Source organism: Amblyraja radiata, chromosome 46 (assembly GCF_010909765.2).
Source record: "Amblyraja radiata isolate CabotCenter1 chromosome 46, sAmbRad1.1.pri, whole genome shotgun sequence".
In the NCBI taxonomy this organism is placed as follows: domain Eukaryota; kingdom Metazoa; phylum Chordata; class Chondrichthyes; order Rajiformes; family Rajidae; genus Amblyraja; species Amblyraja radiata.
This window is the reverse complement of record NC_046001.1, coordinates 7,220,248-7,239,649: the sequence shown is the minus strand read 5'-3', so window position 1 is coordinate 7,239,649 and position 19,402 is coordinate 7,220,248. Positions and strand designations below refer to the sequence as shown.

At 43.7% G+C, this 19,402-nt stretch overlaps 1 protein-coding gene across 1 annotated transcript; it reads right to left on the bottom strand.

Moving 5' to 3' along the window:
- Positions 1 to 9: 9 nt before the first annotated feature.
- Positions 10 to 17,906, bottom strand: LOC116968756 (chymotrypsin-like elastase family member 1). Its single transcript, XM_033015566.1, has 7 exons — positions 17,766 to 17,906; positions 17,520 to 17,617; positions 15,797 to 15,922; positions 14,558 to 14,694; positions 13,673 to 13,818; positions 12,985 to 13,134; positions 10 to 60 (listed from the first exon to the last, which is right to left on the bottom strand). The coding sequence occupies exons 1-7, from the start codon at positions 17,841 to 17,843 to the stop codon at positions 10 to 12; spliced, it is 786 nt and encodes a 261-aa protein (XP_032871457.1). The 5' UTR covers positions 17,844 to 17,906.
- Positions 17,907 to 19,402: the final 1,496 nt, after the last annotated feature.

Here is a 19,402-nt window from a genome sequence, read left to right as displayed (position 1 = left end):
ATACACAGATTATATCAGACACTTGCCGTAAACTGGATAGACTTTCAGCTCATTTCGTAACTATGATAAAATCACAATGTTGATATTTAACAGTAAAAGATAAGCATTGGTCATTATTTGGGGCTGCCAGAATTGATAGTATGAGAAAATCTACAGGTGATTTCAGTTTCTGTTCCAAAACAGAAATGGATAAATGTGCCTTTATCAGGAAAAACTGAAAACCTTGTGCAGTGTTTATTTCCATTATCTTTTTTGCAGTCACCCCGTTGTTGTCTTTGGCAAAAAGGACCTGTTGCTGATCCTCTGCCAATGCTATTGTAAATGTATGAGTCCAAGTAGGACACCTACACTTTGATCTTCCTTCGCTCCTTTGTGGGATGGTGTCTCACTCTGTTTTGCTGCAACTGTGTAATGAAGAGTGATAACATCCTAGAACATTGTGGTGTAGTGATTGTGTTCTTGGAATGACAACTTAAGGGCCTGTCCCACTTGGCTGTCAATTACGCGACAGGCCGGTCGTAACTGTCTTCATGCGTCAGTACAGCCGTCTGGAGCGCGTGACGTCATTTGAATACCCAGTTTATGACATTTACCCAGTTTATGATATAGAGATTTTCTAAAATGTTCCAATTTCTTGAGTGGGGCTAGCAATTGGAAAACTGCAGATTTAATGCCCCTATTCAAAAAAAGAGGTGAATGAAAAGTAACAAGCTGCAGACCAAATTAATCTGTAGGAAGGAACTGCAGATGCTGGTTTAAATTGAAGATAGACACAAAATGCAGGAGTAACTCGGCAGGACATGCAGGATGATGTTTTGGGTCGAGACTCTTCTACAGTCTGAAGATGGGTCTCGACCTGAAACGTCACCCATTGCTTCTCTCCACAGATGCTGCCGGTCCCACTGAGTTACTCCAGCATTATATATCGCTTGTACACAAAATTGCTGGGGAAACTCAGCGGGTGCAGCAGCATCTATAGAGCGAAGGAAATAGGCGACGTTTCGGGCCGAAACCCTTCCTCAGACTGAGGAAGGGTTTCGGCCCGAAACGTCGCCTATTTCCTTCGCTCTATAGATGCTGCTGCACCCGCTGAGTTTCCCCAGCAATTTTGTGTACAAGCGATATTCCAGCATCTGCAGTTCCTTTTTGAACATTATATATCGCTTATCTGGTTTGCTCTTCCATTTCTACCAACTGCACCCCTTCTCATGTAATTCGTTCATCCAGCATCAATTCACTTTTGCACTTTCCGGTTCAGTGTATTTTGGTGTTCACCACGTAGTGTATTTGGTGGTTCACCACTACGAAACTGCAAATTTTTAAATCGCGCGCACTTATATCCATAACGCGTAAAAGGCGGGCCCATTGCGTATGGGCGGCGAGCAGCGGCGCATGGTTACGCACAGTAATGTAATCATGCGTCACCACGCGCTACACGTACGAGGTCAGGACGCCTGCGTGCGACTGCAATACCCCCGCGTGCGTACGCGATACGTCACGCCAGAGGCACGCAAAGATTTTGTGACCTGGAGCACCGCACGATACCGCATGCAACTCCATACCCCTCCGCGCTTATCCATGCGACCGTCTCGTGCTGCCCACACGCTACATGTGCGTCTCAACGAGACAACGAGGTCGTGTAAATGGCGTGCTAATGACGGCCAAGTGGGACAGGCCCTTGAGTTATTCTAGTTACAAACTTGGCCGACAAGTTGTGAAACTGAATTCAATAATACTGATAATGATGTGTGAGTTGGCCATAGAAATGAAATGACCCCATGAATGCTGCCACATTGTCATTAAACACTAATGTCCTCAGGGAAGGAGACATGCTTTCTACACCTGCTCTGGACTACACTGTTGGTTTCATACAAAGCCTCCATGGACGTGGTACTTCTCACCCTGCTGACAGTTCAGTGGACCACAGGAATTGGGTAGGGAATAAAAGAGGGAACACCCATTGCCATTCTGTTTCTCTTAATCCTCTACAGTTTCTCTCACAACATTTAAGAACTATCCAGGCAAACACTCAAAAAACCAAGGTATACAAGTCAATGGACTAGAATATAAAATCTACCAAATTGTTAATTCTACCCCAAAATCATTTCCTGCGGATTGATTATTCATGAATATCCCTGATTATACAAATGTGACCAAGTAATTTTCTAATTGGTTTGCAACCTGCTCCACTGCTCACCACATGCAACACAATACTCCTGAGCAGAAACAAAAAATTGCAAAAAAGGGTGAATGAACAACTACCAAGCCGCAAATATCAGTTCATCAGTCTATGGCTCAGTGCTGGGACCCCAGCTATTTACAATTTATATTAATGATCTGGATGAGGGAATTGAAGGCAGCATCTCCAAGTTTGCGGATGACACTAAGCTGGGGGGCAGTGTTAGCTGTGAGGAGGATGCTAGGGGACTGCAAGGTGACTTGGATAGGCTGGGTGAGTGGGCAAATGTTTGGCAGATGCAGTATAATGTGGATAAATGTGAGGTTATCCACTTTGGTGGCAAAAACAGGAAAGCAGACTATTATCTAAATGGTGGCCGATTAGGAAAAGGGGAGATGCAGCGAGACCTGGGTGTCATGGTACACCAGTCATTGAAAGTAGGCATGCAGGTGCAGCAGGCAGTGAAGAAAGCGAATGGTATGTTAGCTTTCATAGCAAAAGGATTTGAGTATAGGAGCAGGGAGGTTCTACTGCAGTTGTACAGGGTCTTGGTGAGACCACACCTGGAGTATTGCGTACAGTTTTGGTCTCCAAATCTGAGGAAGGACATTATAGCCATAGAGGGAGTGCAGAGAAGGTTCACCAGACTGATTCCTGGGATGTCAGGACTTTCATATGAAGAAAGACTGGATAGACTTGGCTTATACTCGCTAGAATTTAGGAGATTGAGAGGGGATCTTATAGAAACGTACATAATTCTTATGAGGTTGGACAGGCTAGATGCAGGAAGATTGTTCCCGATGTTGGGGAAGTCCAGGACAAGGGGTCACAGCTTAAGGATAAGGGGGAAATCCTTTAGGACCGAGATGAGAAGAAACTTTTTCACACAGAGAGTGGTGAATCTCTGGAATTCTCTGCCACAGAAGGTAGTTGAGGCCAGTTCATTGGCTATATTTAAGAGGGAGTTAGATGTGGCCCTTGTGGCTAAAGGGATCAGGGGGTATGGAGAGAAGGCAGGTACGGGATACTGAGTTGGATGATCAGCCATGATCATATTGAATGGCGGTGCAGGCTCGAAGGGCCGAATGGACTACTCCTGCACCTATTTTCTATGAAAGTAAGCATGCAGGTACAGCAGGCAGTGAAGAAAGCGAATGCCATGTTGGCCTTTATAACAAGAGGAGTCGAGTATACTCGACTCCTCTTGTTATAAAGGTCCTTCTGCAGTTGTACAGAGCCCTAGTGAGACCACACCTGGCATATTGGCTGCAGTTTTGGTCCCCTAATTTGAGGAAGGACATTCTTGCTATTGAAGGAGTGCAGCGTAGGTTTACAAGGTTAATTCCCGGGATGGCGGGACTGTCATATGCTGAGAGAATGGAGCGGCTGGGCTTGTACACTCTGGAGTTTAGAAGGATGAGGGGGTATCTTATTGAAATATAAGATTGTTAAGGATTTGGACACGCTAGAGGCAGGAAACATGTTCCCGATGTTGGGGGAGTCCAGAACCGGAGGCCACAGTTTAAGAATAAGGGGTAAGCCATTTAGAACGGAGACAAGGAAACACTTTTTCTCACAGAGAGTTGTGAGTCTGTGGAATTCTCTGCCTCAGAGGGTGGTGGAGGCCGGTTCTCTGGATACTTTCAAGAGAGAGCTAGATAGGGCTCTTAAAGATAGCGGAGTCAGGGGATATGGGGAGAAAGCAGGAACGGGGTACTGATTAGGGATGATCAGCCATGATCACATTGAATGGCGGTGCTGGCTCGAAGGGCCGAATGGCCTACTCCTGCACCTATTGTCTAAATATAATGGGAACCGTCGTACCCATTAATATCAGTGTGAAACCAAAACCAGTTTTTACGTGATAATAACACTTTTAATGAGCACTGTATTACATCAGGAAATTTTATTCTCAACAAATCCCAGAGGTGAGATAAGAGTGACTAGCCGTGATGTCAAGGCAGCAAGTGTGGCATCAAGAAGCCATGATAAAATTAAAATCAATGGATTAAAGTGTCTGGCCCACAGTTACACAGTTTACCAGGGGCGCTGCACGATTGGCAGCTCCACCAACAGTCTGTCTGTTTTTTTGTTATTTTTAGTGCGTTTAAAAAGTTTGTGTAAATGTTCTCTGGTTTGTTTTATGTGGAGGGAGGGGGTCAGGGGAAACTTTTTTTTAATATCTTACCTTGCCGGAGATGCGATTGTTTTCCGGATCGTATCTTCGGTCGCTCTGTGGCCTAACATCGTGGAGCTGGAGGCCTCCTCGGACTGACTTTGAGCGTGGACTTAACATCGGAGCCGATCCCTTGCCTGGGATCGTTCCAACCGCGGCCTGCGGACTTTACATTCGAAAGTTCGCAGTCTCGGGAGAGGCCGAGTCGGGGGCTCCAACGACGCAGAAGGTTCGACAAGCCATGACCCGGGGGTCAGATCTCTCAGCACGGGGGAGCTGACATCCCCCCAATGAGGGAGCTGATCACCCCGACATGAGGGCCCAAATGCTGTCGGCTATGGGAGTCAAGATCGTCCCGTCAACAGAAGGCTCAAGGCCCCCAACCGCGGGAGAACAAAGAAAGGGAGAGATTGAACTTTTTTTCGCCTTCCATCACAGTGAGGAATGTGGAGGAGTCACTGTGGTGGATGTTCATGTTAAAATGTATTTTGTGTGTTTTGTTGCTTTTTATTGGTATGACTGTATGGCAAATTAAATTCCTTGTATGTTGCAAAACATACTTGGCTAATAAAGTATTATTATGATCATGATTATTATGATTTTATTTTGAAGCTTCTTCATGGCTGATTATGCAAACCCATTGCAAGGGGCAAAGGCTCGTTCTTCATTCTGACCGCATGTTACAGCCCTTTAAAACAGCAATATATTACACCATCTATGCAACTGCACTCAATTTGGATGAAAAACAGAAACATGAAATTAAAATACAAATACATTTACAAGGAAAGCACCATGTGGCTGGGATTTTTTGGGGTCTGAGGAAGGGTTTCAGCCCGAAACGTCGCCTATTTCCTTCGCTCTATAGATGCTGCTGCACCCGCTGAGTTTCCCCAGCAATTTTGTGTACCTTCGATATTCCAGCATCTGCAGTTCCTTTTTAAACATTATATATCGCTTATCTGGTTTGCTCTTCCATTTCTACCAACTGCACCCCTTCTCATGTAATTCGTTCATCCAGCATCAATTCACTTTTGCACTTTCCGGTTCAGTGTATTTTGGTGTTCACCACGTAGTGTATTTGGTGTTCACAACTACGAAACTGTGCAAATTTTTAAATCGCGCGCGCTTATATCCATAACGCGTAAAAGGCGGGCCCATTGCGTATGGGCGGCGAGCAGCGGCGCATGGTTACGCACAGTGATGTAATCATGCGTCACCACGCGCTACACGTACGAGGTCAGGACGCCTGCGTGCGACTGCAATACCCCCGCGTGCGTACGCGATACGTCACGCCAGAGGCACGCAAAGATTTTGTGACCTGGAGCACCGCACGATACCGCATGCAACTCCATACCCCTCCGCGCTTATCCATGCGACCGTCTCGTGCTGCCCACACGCTACATGTGCGTCTCAACGAGACAACGAGGTCGTGTAAATGGCGTGCTAATGACGGCCAAGTGGGACAGGCCCTTGAGTTATTCTAGTTACAAACTTGGCCGACAAGTTGTGAAACTGAATTCAATAATACTGATAATGATGTGTGAGTTGGCCATAGAAATGAAATGACCCCATGAATGCTGCCACATTGTCATTAAACACTAATGTCCTCAGGGAAGGAGACATGCTTTCTACACCTGCTCTGGACTACACTGTTGGTTTCATACAAAGCCTCCATGGACGTGGTACTTCTCACCCTGCTGACAGTTCAGTGGACCACAGGAATTGGGTAGGGAATAAAAGAGGGAACACCCATTGCCATTCTGTTTCTCTTAATCCTCTACAGTTTCTCTCACAACATTTAAGAACTATCCAGGCAAACACTCAAAAAACCAAGGTATACAAGTCAATGGACTAGAATATAAAATCTACCAAATTGTTAATTCTACCCCAAAATCATTTCCTGCGGATTGATTATTCATGAATATCCCTGATTATACAAATGTGACCAAGTAATTTTCTAATTGGTTTGCAACCTGCTCCACTGCTCACCACATGCAACACAATACTCCTGAGCAGAAACAAAAAATTGCAAAAAAGGGTGAATGAACAACTACCAAGCCGCAAATATCAGTTCATCAGTCTATGGCTCAGTGCTGGGACCCCAGCTATTTACAATTTATATTAATGATCTGGATGAGGGAATTGAAGGCAGCATCTCCAAGTTTGTGGATGACACTAAGCTGGGGGGCAGTGTTAGCTGTGAGGAGGATGCTAGGGGACTGCAAGGTGACTTGGATAGGCTGGGTGAGTGGGCAAATGTTTGGCAGATGCAGTATAATGTGGATAAATGTGAGGTTATCCACTTTGGTGGCAAAAACAGGAAAGCAGACTATTATCTAAATGGTGGCCGATTAGGAAAAGGGGAGATGCAGCGAGACCTGGGTGTCATGGTACACCAGTCATTGAAAGTAGGCATGCAGGTGCAGCAGGCAGTGAAGAAAGCGAATGGTATGTTAGCTTTCATAGCAAAAGGATTTGAGTATAGGAGCAGGGAGGTTCTACTGCAGTTGTACAGGGTCTTGGTGAGACCACACCTGGAGTATTGCGTACAGTTTTGGTCTCCAAATCTGAGGAAGGACATTATAGCCATAGAGGGAGTGCAGAGAAGGTTCACCAGACTGATTCCTGGGATGTCAGGACTTTCATATGAAGAAAGACTGGATAGACTTGGCTTATACTCGCTAGAATTTAGGAGATTGAGAGGGGATCTTATAGAAACGTACAAAATTCTTATGAGGTTGGACAGGCTAGATGCAGGAAGATTGTTCCCGATGTTGGGGAAGTCCAGGACAAGGGGTCACAGCTTAAGGATAAGGGGGAAATCCTTTAGGACCGAGATGAGAAGAAACTTTTTCACACAGAGAGTGGTGAATCTCTGGAATTCTCTGCCACAGAAGGTAGTTGAGGCCAGTTCATTGGCTATATTTAAGAGGGAGTTAGATGTGGCCCTTGTGGCTAAAGGGATCAGGGGGTATGGAGAGAAGGCAGGTACGGGATACTGAGTTGGATGATCAGCCATGATCATATTGAATGGCGGTGCAGGCTCGAAGGGCCGAATGGACTACTCCTGCACCTATTTTCTATGAAAGTAAGCATGCAGGTACAGCAGGCAGTGAAGAAAGCGAATGCCATGTTGGCCTTTATAACAAGAGGAGTCGAGTATACTCGACTCCTCTTGTTATAAAGGTCCTTCTGCAGTTGTACAGAGCCCTAGTGAGACCACACCTGGCATATTGGCTGCAGTTTTGGTCCCCTAATTTGAGGAAGGACATTCTTGCTATTGAAGGAGTGCAGCGTAGGTTTACAAGGTTAATTCCCGGGATGGCGGGACTGTCATATGCTGAGAGAATGGAGCGGCTGGGCTTGTACACTCTGGAGTTTAGAAGGATGAGGGGGTATCTTATTGAAACATAAGATTGTTAAGGATTTGGACACGCTAGAGGCAGGAAACATGTTCCCGATGTTGGGGGAGTCCAGAACCGGAGGCCACAGTTTAAGAATAAGGGGTAAGCCATTTAGAACGGAGACAAGGAAACACTTTTTCTCACAGAGAGTTGTGAGTCTGTGGAATTCTCTGCCTCAGAGGGTGGTGGAGGCCGGTTCTCTGGATACTTTCAAGAGAGAGCTAGATAGGGCTCTTAAAGATAGCGGAGTCAGGGGATATGGGGAGAAAGCAGGAACGGGGTACTGATTAGGGATGATCAGCCATGATCACATTGAATGGCGGTGCTGGCTCGAAGGGCCGAATGGCCTACTCCTGCACCTATTGTCTAAATATAATGGGAACCGTCGTACCCATTAATATCAGTGTGAAACCAAAACCAGTTTTTACGTGATAATAACACTTTTAATGAGCACTGTATTACATCAGGAAATTTTATTCTCAACAAATCCCAGAGGTGAGATAAGAGTGACTAGCCGTGATGTCAAGGCAGCAAGTGTGGCATCAAGAAGCCATGATAAAATTAAAATCAATGGATTAAAGTGTCTGGCCCACAGTTACACAGTTTACCAGGGGCGCTGCACGATTGGCAGCTCCACCAACAGTCTGTCTGTTTTTTTGTTATTTTTAGTGCGTTTAAAAAGTTTGTGTAAATGTTCTCTGGTTTGTTTTATGTGGAGGGAGGGGGTCAGGGGAAACTTTTTTTTAATATCTTACCTTGCCGGAGATGCGATTGTTTTCCGGATCGTATCTTCGGTCGCTCTGTGGCCTAACATCGTGGAGCTGGAGGCCTCCTCGGACTGACTTTGAGCGTGGACTTAACATCGGAGCCGATCCCTTGCCTGGGATCGTTCCAACCGCGGCCTGCGGACTTTACATTCGAAAGTTCGCAGTCTCGGGAGAGGCCGAGTCGGGGGCTCCAACGACGCAGAAGGTTCGACAAGCCATGACCCGGGGGTCAGATCTCTCAGCACGGGGGAGCTGACATCCCCCCAATGAGGGAGCTGATCACCCCGACATGAGGGCCCAAATGCTGTCGGCTATGGGAGTCAAGATCGTCCCGTCAACAGAAGGCTCAAGGCCCCCAACCGCGGGAGAACAAAGAAAGGGAGAGATTGAACTTTTTTTCGCCTTCCATCACAGTGAGGAATGTGGAGGAGTCACTGTGGTGGATGTTCATGTTAAAATGTATTTTGTGTGTTTTGTTGCTTTTTATTGGTATGACTGTATGGCAAATTAAATTCCTTGTATGTTGCAAAACATACTTGGCTAATAAAGTATTATTATGATCATGATTATTATGATTTTATTTTGAAGCTTCTTCATGGCTGATTATGCAAACCCATTGCAAGGGGCAAAGGCTCGTTCTTCATTCTGACCGCATGTTACAGCCCTTTAAAACAGCAATATATTACACCATCTATGCAACTGCACTCAATTTGGATGAAAAACAGAAACATGAAATTAAAATAGAAATACATTTACAAGGAAAGCACCATGTGGCTGGGATTTTTTTTCCGGGGGGAACTTGGAGTTAAATCTGGGATGCAGCACACTTTAAAACATTACACTGCAGAATCGAAAATAAAAAGCTTGTGGGCGTTTCTGCATATGAACCTTTTTTTCTTTTCAATTTTGTCCTGTATCCAAGTGATTAATATAAAGAAAAGCAGTGGTTGCAGTCCTGCCCCCAGGAAACGTCACTGCAATAGTTCCCTCTAAAAAGCAACTTTTCACTTCTAATTTCTGTTACTCCGCCATTTTTTAACCATGCTGTTACACTACAGCGACAATTAACGTCGTAGGCTTCCAGCTCATTGCCCCAACCCCTAAAACATCCTGACTCTTGTTCTGGATGACGTTCTACCTAGGATTTCACAAAAACTTTGATAACTAGCGGTTGCCTATCTTTGGCCTTCCTTACTTCAGCATAACCCTTTGGAGAAGGGAGGATTTGATTCTAATATCAAGCTTTCTATTGATTACTTTGTGCACCTTTGATTGATTACATTGTGCAGAATGTTCACTGCTTTCAATACTTTTGACTTTCAACTCAAGTTTTCCACACTCAGGCATGGCCCTTATGGCTCAGTAACACACAAGGTGTTGCATTTAACACCGAGTCATCAGGGAAAGGTTAGTTTGCTCTAACTCAGCAAATATAACAGAAACATTTTATTAATCTTGGAAATTGTAGTGGATATGTGATTAATGCCAAAGCACGTATCCATGCTTTAACCCTTCAATCCAATTTAACAATTGATTGACTAAAGGGTACACCCAGGAAAAGGCCCTTTGACGCACCATGTCAACGCCAACCATTGATCATCCGTTCACACTAGTTCCATGTTATCCCACTTTCTCATCCACTCCCTACACATTTGGGGCAATTTACAAAAAAATAACCTAAAAAACCCGTACATCTTATGGATGTGTGAGGAAACTGGAGCACCCAGAAACCATGCGGTCACAGAGAGAATGTGCAATCTCCGCACAGACAGTACCTGAGATCAGGATCAAACCCAGGTCACTGGCGCTGTGAGGCAGCAACTCCACCAGCTGCACCACCAACATCAATCTTCTTTCCCAGACCAACATTCCCAACATTGAGGTCCTAATTATTCTCAGTTGTCTCTATGAGGCAGGCCATCTCACAAGCATGCCTGATCCCTGAAACAAATTATTTAATTTTAGGTAACTAAACCTACGAGCACATTCGCTCTTCGTCCACCGCCCTTTATCCCCTCTCTTCCCTATGCCCCACCCAGATGTGCTTCCATTTATCCCTTCCCCCCCTGTCCCCGTCCACATATATGTACTTTCCTCTGGCTTCACATTTTGTGCTTCGCCTTTGCTATCTCTATCTCACACTTTTTAAGAGCATAGAAAAATAGGTGCAGGAGTAGACCATTCGGCCCTTCGAGTCAGCACCGCCATTCAATGTGATCATTGCTGATCATCTAAAATCAGTACCCCGTTCCTGCTTTCCCCCCCATATCCCTTGATTCCTTTAGCCCTAAGAGCTAAATCTAACTCTCTTGAAACCATCCAGTGAATTGGCCTTCACAGCCTTCTGTGGAAGAGAATTCCAGATTCACACCTCTTTGGGTGAGAAAATGTTGCCTCATCTCAGTCCTAAATGGCCTACCCCTTATTCTTAACCTGTGATCCCTGGTTCTGGATTCCCCCAACATCGGGAACATGACAAAATCATGAGAGGAATAGATCGGGTAGATGCACAGAGTCTTTTACCCAGAATAGGGGAATCGAGAGGACTTAGGTTCAAGGTGAAAGGGAAAAGATTTAATAGGAATCCGAGGGGTAACTTCTTCACAAAGTTGTATGGAACAAGCTACCAGAGGAGGTAGTTGAGGCTGGGACTATCCCACCATTTAAGAAACAGTTGAACAGTTACATGGATAGGACAGCTTTGGAGGGTTATGGACCAGGCGCAGGCAAGTGGGACTAGGGTAGCTGGGACATTGTTTGCCGGTGTGGGCGAGATGGGTCGAAGGGCCTGTTTCCACACGCTATGAGTCTATAACTCTATGACGATACTCCAGGTGCGGTCCCAACAGGGCCCTGTACAACTGCAGTAGGACCTCCTTGCCCCTAAACTCAAATCCTCTCACATGCCAATAGTTTTCTTCACTGTCTGCTATACCTGCATGTTTACTTTCAGTGACTGTTGTACAAGCACACCCAGGTCTCGTTGCACCTCCCCTTTTCCTAATCTGTGGTACCATTTAGATCAGTGGTTCTCAACCTTTTTTCAGTGATGTACCCCCTGTGAAATATTTTTTCAGCCAAGTACCCCCTAACCAGCGCAAAAATATAGGCCTACATATATGTAGGCCTATATTTTAAAATCTCACGTACCCCCTGGAGTGCCTTCACGTACCCCCAGGGGTACGCGTACCCCCATTTGAGAACCACTGATTTAGATAATAATCTGCCTCCCTGTTCTTGCCACCAAAGTGGATAATCTCACATATATCCACATTATACTGCATCTGCCATGCATCTGCCCACTCACCCAACCTATCCAAGTTACCCTGCAGCCTCATAGCATCCTCATCGCAGCTCACGCTGCCATCCAGCTTTGTGTCATCTGCAAACTTGGAGATGTCACATTTAATTCCCTCGTCTAAATCTAATTTACAAAAAAATATCTCCTGTTTCCCGAGAGCCTCCGGCAGGACAATGCCGTCGCAAGGCGCTGCTGCCACTGGCTGTGACATCAGTGGGAAGGCTGGGCCGGGCCAGGCCTGGGGACAGCGGCCGACGAGGAGCAGCTCCTGTCGAAGGTAACGCCCTGAAAACAGCCCGGTCATTGCTCTGCAGTGATGGATGTCGCGCTGGTGCAGAATCCCTGGACATGAGAGATGTGGTGGGGGCTATTCATCTCTGCATTTTTCCAACCATCTGCCAATCAATACTTCTCCCCCCCCCCCCCCCCCCCCCCCATCTGTATCCACCTATCACTTGCCCAAACCTATCCCGTCATCCAACTTTCTCCTACAAAAATTAGTCTGAAGAAGGGTCCCGACCAGAAACACCGCCTATCCACGTTCTCCAGAAATGCTGTCTGACCCATTGAATTACTCCAGCACTTTATGTCCTTTTTTGTGAACAAAGAGAATATCTTTCACGGCATGGAGTGCATCCAATCTATTTATACAAATGATATCAAAATCAAGAGGCAACAATCAGGATAATGTATGAATGTTTTTATTTTCTTGCTTTATTTTAATCCAGTTAATGGAATGACATGCCTTGGTTGCATGTCGCACTTTGGCCGTCGCAATCCAGCATTTAATTCAAAGCGATTTTCTGGAAAATAAAACAGGATTGTCATTATTTATTGTGAAACGCTTCAATTAGGGTCTGAACAGGAACTTGTCTCTTACAGATGTGTTGTGTGAGGGAGAATTTCCGGGAGTTTCCCAACCTCTCCCCGCAACTTTAGTGGAAGATTGGGGAACACCTTATTTACATTATTTTCTGGAGAATTTACACATCAGATTTTCCATTTCGGTTTCAAGATGCGGTTTCGGTTTCAGGACAAGATGTGTCCTGCGATCTCATCACAGAAAGCTCTGTGCAAGGTGTGCTAAATCAGAATATTTATCTGGTAACATCTTTTATAGAATATAAAAATATAATGAAAATCAAAAGCTAACGTACATTATTGATCCAGTCGATGTAAGCTGAGACGCGGGTCCATACTGTTGGTTTCATGTATGTGTCACATCCTGCTGCAGCTACAAAGCTTGTGGCTCCATGGACATAGTAAATGCCATTATGCTCACAATTCAGAGGACCTCCAGAATCTCCCTTGGAGGAAAGTTGGTGAAACCATTATTTTCAATCTCTCAGACTGGTTTATATATTTAAATTTATGATTACATTTTAAAAGGTAATTGAAATCAAGAGCAATACAAAAAAGGAAAAGGAACAGGGAGGAACAGAGAAAGAGAAAAATGGTATTGAAGAAAAAGAAGAGAAATACTTGAAAGGAAAATGGAGACTAAGTAAGAACCGTAATGTGTCAGCAAGAAATTGCTGACAGCAAAGGAAATAATGAAAAAGTTGCATTTACATGGGCCCTTTCATAACCTCAAAGTATTCCAAAGTGTTTTGCAGCCAGTTTGCACATGGAAACAGAATTGTGACATCGACCAAGTAATTTGTTTTGATTGTGTTCATTGCGAGGTAGATATTGCTGCAGAACACAGGAGAGAATTCCCCTGCTCCTTTTTAAACTAGTCGTGATCTTTTACGTCCACCCACAAAGGCAGACAAAATCTCATTCTAATGGCTCAGAAGAAAGATGATGCCTCTTCCATTGTAAGAGAGTATCTACGTTTATTACCTGACAACCAGCAATGATGCCGTCACCTCCAGCACACACCATGTTGTTGTTAACATAGTCACCCCACCAGGCAGGCTGGGAACATACTTCATAGGAAACAACCCTGATAGCAGCTTGTTGAAGAGTAGAACTAACATATCCATTGTCTGCATCAAGAGAAGAAATTCTTTATTGCTATTGCAATTTTGTCATTCATTATTATTATATTCCACATAACATTTCAGATCATATTTAGCACTATATTGCCTATTTGTCCATGGGAACATCGATAAGCAGATTGAAGACCATTTGATAGGCTTTATCCATTTCCTTACTATTTAGGCCTTCTTCTTCTTATCGAGTCCACACAGAAGATTAGAAGTTGTTCACCCAGAACTGTACGCAGATGCCGAGAAGCTTCTTGTGCGCGGTGGTGGAAAGATTGGTGGAAATAGGGCCGCAACCCGAGCGCTCTTTCCTTTACCACACTATTTAGGTAAAAATTAGCAATGTTTTTAACCATTACAGGGCAAGGAGCTTTAAGGAAATTGTAGCCCTGGGATGACCAGGTACTTTAAGAATGCGCCTAAACAAGCAATACTTACTTTTAAATTGAGAAACTACAAGGTCCTTGAAACAAGATGAAAAATATATAGCGATATTTAAAAAAATCATAGCTGTGAAAATAAGGGCTGCTATTTTAATAACTCATGTAATGGATAAAGCCAGAATCTTTTGCCTGTCCCCAATTCATTCTCGAACTGATTGGTTTCCTGGAAAATTTTAGAGAGCAATTAAGAGGCAGATACATTGCTGGGGTAGGGAGATACATTGAGCCGACCATCAATCACTCATTTATGGGTAGGAAAGAGATGCACAAATGCACATGATTCTGATATTACTTACTTCTAGTGTAGCCCCAGCCAGTGACGTAACATAGATAGCCATTTGGTAAGGTAGCACCTGCATCGGGCAAATTTCCAAGCTGGACATGTTGGTTCAGGACAGCATCCTGGGCCAGGTAAACCAGCGCAATATCATTCCTATTCAAAATGGATTTGCAGCATTAGTGTCTATTTTATTTTAACTCGTGTTGCAAATGCATGATAAGGCGAGTGCCTACAATTAGGATTACATTCAGTTTTAGGTTATTTCCTTGTTGTTCACCCTTCCTCTCTTAAATACTGTCCTTCAAACTGTAGTCCCCTCTGTTACCTCATACATATGACCATGTGTCAGCATCTTCTTCTTGTTCTGAGGCATCTCCATGGGATCAAGGATAATGTACGACCACTCCGGTTTTGTTGGTCTGAGCTGGTTTATGAGACCAATGTAGGAACGGCAGACTCTTCCACAGATGGGGCAGGTGGTGGCTGATGGGGTGGGTGGATGGTTAGTTCATGAGGGGGGTCTGCTTTTTCGGTCATTTTCACAGGACCTCCATGTGTTCTTGATGCATGAACTCACGATTCTCAATTCCATCCTGTATGATTCTTCTCCACTTGAGTGGTCTTGGGACAGTGATTCATTGGGGATGTTGCATTTCTTCACGATGGCTTTGAGCACATCCTTGCATCTTTTCCTTTGTCCATGACAGAGCTCAGAATAGTGTCTATTCTGGAAGTGTGGGGATGAACATGTGAGTGACGACATCTTGACCTTCAAATACTCCTTTTCCTCAATTGACCAACGTTTGTTCTGGTTCATTGAAGGCAGTGGTGTATTTCATATGCATGTCTGCCTTTTCTGAGAGGTGGCTCCTTAGACATGGGAAGCGGTGCATGTTTTCCAGGTTGTTGACATGGTGTGGTGAGGTAGATTAGTAGAAGACCTTTATCTTTTGGATGTTGAATGTAACACTCATCTTCTCAAATGCTTTGGTGAAAGATCTGTGTAGGAGATGAGTGTCTCCCTCTCACACACAGACGCACACGTTCCATTAAATGTGGTACAAGTGTGAGTGGTGGACAGCACTGAACAATCGATGTGTGGGCATATATCTTTTTTTGCTACACAAAGTTATCAATGAGTGTTTTTATGAGATTTTGATCGTTCTTAAAGTAGCGGCTGTAATAGACTAGATTTCAAAATAACTTTGATGTCAACACAATATGCATTGGTCCAAAATATTATATTGTTACATACCCAATTGCAAGATCCCCATTCCAACCTTCGTGGATGATGGCATATTGTACGTAAATGTACTGTTCGGTTTTATCATCCTCATAAATGTTGTGATCACCCAGGACGACACGGTATGTTGTAGTTGGACTGTAAGTGAAAAAAAACGATGTTACGTTAAACAAACGGGATTGGCAAGGGTAGATAGGGGAGTGAGAAATAGGTGGCTTCATTGCTCTACATTCTATTGTTTAAGCCCAGGGTTTTATATACAGTGTGGTAGTTTGAGATAGAAAGTCAATTATCAAATAGAATGGTATTTCCAATATGATGCAATGGTAAATTCTATGATAGTCTTTCATGCATTTAATATGCTATTGTATAGAATTGCTGGGTGTAAATCAGTGATGTCAGTTGATGTGCAAATTGTTTGATGTTGCTGCTGCAACAATTGAGAACTTATTTTCATTGATGGAACAGCATGCAGAAGCAGACTTTAACAAGATGAAGGAGGCCTCCTCCTGCATAAATATGGGGCCCATCCTTACCTGCTGGCATGGAGTCTGCCACTGAACCAAGCTATGGAATCCTCACTTAATTTCCCAATGTCTTATATGTGTTATAGGTAAGGACATTATATATTTTTGGGACCTAGCCCAACATGACGAATCATTGCAGTGTATCCTATGATCTGTCTGAGCTACTTGGTACCGACCCCTACTCCAACCTACCGCTTCAAGCCAAGCTGCCCCAAATACGTGCTGGCGTGAACTTTTCAAAATACTGATAAACCTCAATCTTCTCTCATCAGAATACCTTGACATGATGATGGTCAAAACATCGAACAGGATTACCATCCTCTGAGAATCTAGTAGACTAACTTACTGACACAGGATTGAACTAAAACCATTTCACAGACTTACAGCAAATAGGCAAGTTGAAGATACAGATGTCACAATCAAAATTATGTTTGGTGTGCATTTACTAAATTATAGCAGTTATGATTTTTTCCATTATAAAATATGGAGGTTTTAGGGCAAGTGTGGTTAACTTACAAGACAACTGTGAACAGGAGTCATCACTTTTATGCAAAGGAACAGACATGTCTCAATCATTGATTAGCTGGGTGAGAGGTGCGTGTGTTAAAGTTAAATGGTGGCTTGCAAAAAACTGGACAGGACTGATCAGCTGTACTCAGGAAACAAATGTCTATGGTTCAATTGTCACGTATGCACTGCACAGTGAAATTATGTTTGCACAGCTCACACATGCACAAGAGCTCGAGTGATCACCAGAGTGAGTTGTGTTGAGAGTCAGAGCTGGAAAGAGTATATGAATTGAAATGACAGATACAGTCAAGAGTTAAGTCAGGTTGTTGTGGTGCATACGTCAGATCAGTGCATGGTATGTTGCAGTATTTTATACCAACATTTTTGGTAGTTTCCGGCAATACTGTGATGCTTAGATAATCCGCTAAGAAAACCAGTGTTCCCTTGAAATTTACAGGAGCCCCATTACGTGTGCTCCTTTGAAACTCACCAAAGTGCTAAGTGTGCCAAATGAGCAGATTTTAATGTATGTATTTTATTACTAGTGCTCGCACTTACTCAGTCTTGATAAATATTTAAAGGAGTTTTAGGTTATGTTGCTCTTTTTGCTTTAACAAGCTTTACTCCACCTGCAGAAGCTCAGGCTGAACTTAGAGAATAGGCATAAATGACAAATAGTACCAATCAAAATCATTCACCTGTCCACACAGTGAGCAGCAGTCAGCACCCATCTGTTATGAATTAAAGTCCCTCCACAGGTGTGGTACCAATAACTAGCCAAACCTTGAAGAGAAACCTGGTCACGGGAAAAACAGAGCTTCATATTAATGCAGAAAATGTGGCTAGAAAAGCTGGCAGAAAATGGAAAAGTGATGAAGATCTATTCATACAAATATTTTCATTCTCTTGGAATTTACAGAGTGCCTATGTTTTATCTTTCTCACCTGCCATGGCCACGCATTGGGAGCTGCCTCAGTCCCTCCAATGACTCGATTGTTTTCAGAACAGAGCCCTGTATACATCGAGAAAATGTTTTGATTACATCTTCACTGATATTTGCTATCCTAAAATTCATTTTATGTATTCGAGAAGTCTGTATTCCATCAGTAATGTGAGAAATTAAATTCCAATAGCCCCCAGAGCAGGTCAAATTGTTAACCTGTAGAACTGTTCAATTTGTCTTATTAATGAGTTACAAGTTTAAATGATCATTGTAGATGAGGAAGATCATTTATCCCATCTAGTTTATCCATTAGGAAAGACCCAAAGGTCTCTTGAATGTAGCATGCAATTTTTTCATGTTCATTCAGTGTTTGATTACTCTTTATATGAATAAATGTGCTTTCACTCAATTGAACCATCATCGCCATGTTCTGGTCCTGCAATACAATATAATATAATATACACTAAAAACGGTCCATCTAGTCCGAGGAAAATTGACTGAGCCAAATAGAATGACCTGCTTGCCAGGTCTTGGGAGCTACGTGTGATCCAAAGCCTTAAGCCTACGTGTTAATCATCCTATCCCAAGCCTCAGAAAAGCTCAATGCAATATTTCAGTCTTCCTCATTACCCATCCTTGTGCCCGGTCTGAGTGAATTGTCCATTTATACTCAGTATGTACAATTTTGTGTTGTGAATTTATTGCCATTGGCAACAACATTGAGGCGGCACATACAAGGACCTTGCAGCCAGGAGAGGGTGCACTCACACTTCATATTTTGTCTGTGGGCAAGAAACTAGTTCATGATTACTTAAAACTTCAATGCTTTTGACAGTTGTAGTTATCTGTTAGTTATATAAGACATTGGTGAGACCACATTTAGAGTATTGTGTTCAGTTTTGGTCACCCTGTTTTAGGAAAGATGTTGTCACGTTGGAAAAGGTGCGGAAAAGATTTACGAGGGTCTTGCCAGGACTCGAGGGCCTGTGCTATGGGGGAGGATTAGCAGGCTACGACTTTATTCCTTGGAGTACAGGAGGATGAGGGGTGATCTGGGGTGGAAGATTGCAACCTTCACGTGGTCTGCCCTGTTTCGACTAATGCAATCAACTCGACGTGCACAAACGGAAGATCAAATAGAACAAGTTGTCCAACAACTTTAGGCTGTGCACGCCACACGAAAGAAGAAGGGGTGATCTTATAAAGGTACACAAAATCATAGACTGGGTAAATGCACAGAGTCTTTTGCTCAGTGTAGGGGAATCAAGAACCGGAGGACATAGGTTCAAGGTGAGGGGGGAAATATTTCATAGGAACCTGAGGGGTAACTTTTTTCCACAAAGGGTAGTGGGTATATGGACCGAATTTCCAGGGGGAGGTAGGTATATTACAACATTTAAGAAACATCTAGACAGGTACATGGATAGAATAGGTTTGGAATGATATGGGCCAGACGTAGGCAGGTGGGACACGATGGCCAATGTGGGCATGTTGGCCCGTAGGGCCCGTTTCCACGCTGTATGATTCCATGACTATATTTGGAGTTAAGGTACCAGGAAAGGTGGAAAATCCAACACGATTCAGTTATTCTGCAAATTTATCCCATTCTAAGATTCATTGGCTTTTCTCTTGGGATGA